Here is a 3,170-nt window from a genome sequence, read left to right as displayed (position 1 = left end):
TTATATTTGCTCCTAGCATTTGGAGGTTATAGCTTCCTCCTTAGCTTCAAACTTCCAAGGGGCTCCCTCTGGGACAGTGAGTCCCACCCTGATGCACCACCCTGGCATGCCCCTTCTCTGGTTTGCTGGGGACTTTTTGCTGCGAGATACCCCATGCCCTCCATGGGGTCTGGACCCATCTGGATTCAGAGGTGATTTTTACAGAAATCAGGCATATTTGAAAGGAACTTATTTATGTCTAGTTCCTGCAATCCCCGTTTCTATGGAGTTGGAAATAAAGGCCATGCCGATTTTCTTCTGAGAAAACACATTACTGTATAAAAACACTAATTGCTCTGTGGGAAATGTTTTTATTTTACAAATACTCTGTGGCTCTGAAGTGACAGCATGATTATATTTCTGACAGTATCGCTTGTACAACTTCCAGTCTCCTCAGGGAGAGCAACGTGGGGATTTTCCTCCTTGAAAGACAAGCAAATTCCCTGGTCCCGAAGGTACCCATGATTTAAACATGATTCAAAAGAAATAAGAACAGATAATAACAAAGCAAAGACCAAAAGCTTAGCAATTTACCTAAAATAAATGGCCTATCCACAACTCTATGGGAGCATGAAGTAGAACTGCAAAAATAAGAACTCTGTCTTTGACTTAGTTTTTACAAGTTCTCAAAGGTTCTCTCTTCACCACAATTGGGGAATTGTAAGAGGGACTGGATGGGAGAAAAGAAACTATAAGAGTAGGAAAATAGACGCATTCGAAGGAAATATAATAAGAGAACTGAGGAAAGGGACAGCTTCAGTGTGACTCTCTCGGACACTCTTCTTCCAGTTGTGCAGTCTTCTAGACAGATCCCGCGGACTTCATGTTCCGTGAAGGCTGCGTCGCGGCGACAGCTGATCTGCCTTTGGCCATCAAGTACCTAAAAGACGCTTTCGCAGGAGCAGGGCAGCGGCCGAGGGCGCGGCGGGGGTGGGCGCAGACAGCCCTCGTCTGGCCGCTCCCGCCGAGCATGGTGATAGTGGGGGTGGGGCCAGCGGTGGCGGTGGAGCACCGGGTGTCTGCGAGCCCCCTCGTCGTCCTCCGCGACTCCTTTATGCGCGCAGAAGACGGCTTCCAGGCGCCTCCGCAGCCGCTGCCGGCCGTCGCCTGCCTGGAAGAAGAGGTAGACGAACGGATTGAAGGCGTTGTGGGCCACCCCCACGACGCGCAGCGCCGCCACCAGGCCCTCGTCCTCCACGTCTCCTGCGGGCCCCGACGACCACGCGGCCGCCAGTCGGGCCGCGAAGTAGGGCAGCTCGCAGCTCACGAACAGCAGCGCCAGCGCGAGGCTCATCTTCAGGCTCTGCACCTTGGCGCGGGGCAGGGCGCTGGCCACTGGAGCTCGGCCGGGGCTTGCCGACCAGGGCGCCGCCGCCGCCACGGCCTGGGGCCGGCGGTGCCACCAGGCACAGAGCAGAAGGCTGCAGGCGACGCCCATGACCGCCACGGGCGCCATGAAGCCCGCGATGGCCTCGTAGAGCGTGTAGACCTGCAGGTGCCATCGTGGCAGGGGCGCGAAGATGCCACGGCAGCGACGCTCCCCTGGCCAGGCGCGGGCTGCCGGGGGCGCAGCGGGCGGCGGCGGCGACCGGGCGCCCCCGCGCACCACGAAGGCCGGTGGCAGCGCGAGCAGCAGAGCCAGCAGCCAGCCCACCGCAGCGAGGGCGCGCGTAGGCAGCGGCGGGCTCAGCGGACGGCGCACCGCCCGCTGGCGTTCGAGGGCGATGAGCGCCACGAGGTGGGCGGAGGCACCCCGGCCGGACGCCTGCAGCAGCTGCACGAAGCTACACGCCACGTCGCCTGCGGTCGCGCGCTGCTCGCCCAGCAGCTCCCAGGCCAGCTGCGATAGCGCGGTGCCCCCGCACGCGTACAGGTCGGCGAGAGCGAGCTGCACCAGCAGTAAGTCCATCTTGCGACGCTTGGGCCCCGCCCAGGGCCCGCCGCCACCGCACAGGCGGCACAGCACCGTGGCGTTGCCGGCCACCGCCACCACCAGGATGACCCCTAGGAAGACCAGGCGGACGCGGCGGCTGTGCGGCCCGGGCGATGGAGGCCCCTGGGCGTGAACTCCCTGACCGGAAGTCAGGTTGAGACCCCAGCCCAGAGAGTTGGATTCCGAGTGGTTGGGTGCCGGCCGCAGAGTCGAGGGAGTGAAGGGATCCTCCATCCTTAGCCGGGAGGAAGAGATGCCACCGAAGACGGCGGGCAGGGCGCGGGAAACCGAGGTGCAGGCGAGGAGGCGCGGGGCGCGACTGTGGGTCTACGAGTTCCCAAAGTTAGTTGAAAACGTACGCTCACAGCAAGGGAGACGGATTCCAGCAGAGTTACGCTTAGTTGTTTTTATAGGTTGTCCTCATCATTTGTCACTCAAATGTGGGTTGTACAATCGAGGGACACACATGATTCCTATTCTCCACCCTCTTCTCCGCGTTACCCCACCGCCTAATCCCGGCGGATCCCCTTCAACCGCTTCCGCGACCCCCCACGCTGCGCTCGGTGGAGCGGTGAACCGCTCGGCTTGGGGAAAGTTTCCCGTTGTCATTTACACATAGAGCACAATCTGGGCAGAAGGTCGCTTTGCTAAGGCTGAAGTTGACCCTGGACCAGCACGCGAGAGAGGAAGCTCCTGACTGAGATTGTTTTCCTAATCGCCAGCAAAAACAACAACAAAAAAGATACTAGTTTTGATAGAAAAAAAAAGGGTTTGAAATGCCATGGGTCTGCAGTAGCATGAGAAAAACAGAACACAAGAAACAGTGTTTTAAGCAAAAAGAACTTAATAAATGAATCTTTGAAAAGATATGTCTTCTTCTGGCTAACAATGAGAACGTTTTACTTGGAGAGAACTAAAGTCCGTGATGTTGCTTGGCAGTTTTAAGTCGTAGTGGTTTGCAGATTGTTTCAAATACTCCTCATTACTAGAAGCAGAGGATCACAGCTGCTCTTTTGGTGATGCAAAATTGATTTCATTAGTGTGAAGGGGGCATTAATAGGTTTTATGCAAATGGTAGTGCATTTATTGCTTATCCCCTAATATTTTCATCCAGTGCAGCATGTGTCATCACGGGCTCCTCATTCTCTTGGTTCCGTTTGCAGCAGATGGGAAGTTGCTAGGAGGGACTACGCCTCCA

General features: G+C 56.8%; 1 protein-coding gene across 1 annotated transcript; it reads right to left on the bottom strand.

The window, feature by feature from the left end:
* Nucleotides 1-370: 370 nt before the first annotated feature.
* On the bottom strand, nt 371-2,206 carry GPR150 (G protein-coupled receptor 150). The gene has a single exon (XM_037802230.1). It carries the CDS (start codon nt 2,204-2,206, stop codon nt 920-922), a length of 1,287 nt encoding a protein of 428 aa, XP_037658158.1. The 3' UTR covers nt 371-919.
* Nucleotides 2,207-3,170: the final 964 nt, after the last annotated feature.

Source organism: Choloepus didactylus, chromosome 13, assembly GCF_015220235.1.
Source record: "Choloepus didactylus isolate mChoDid1 chromosome 13, mChoDid1.pri, whole genome shotgun sequence".
Classification (NCBI taxonomy): Eukaryota; Metazoa; Chordata; class Mammalia; order Pilosa; family Megalonychidae; genus Choloepus; species Choloepus didactylus.
The sequence above is the reverse complement of the archived record's forward strand: the minus strand, read 5'-3'. Positions and strand labels throughout refer to the sequence as shown.

Excerpts from the sequence above, each read along its gene's own strand:
- GPR150 (XM_037802230.1), bottom strand. The coding sequence starts at position 2,206 with ATGGAGGATCCCTTCACTCCCTCGACTCTGCGGCCGGCACCCAACCAC.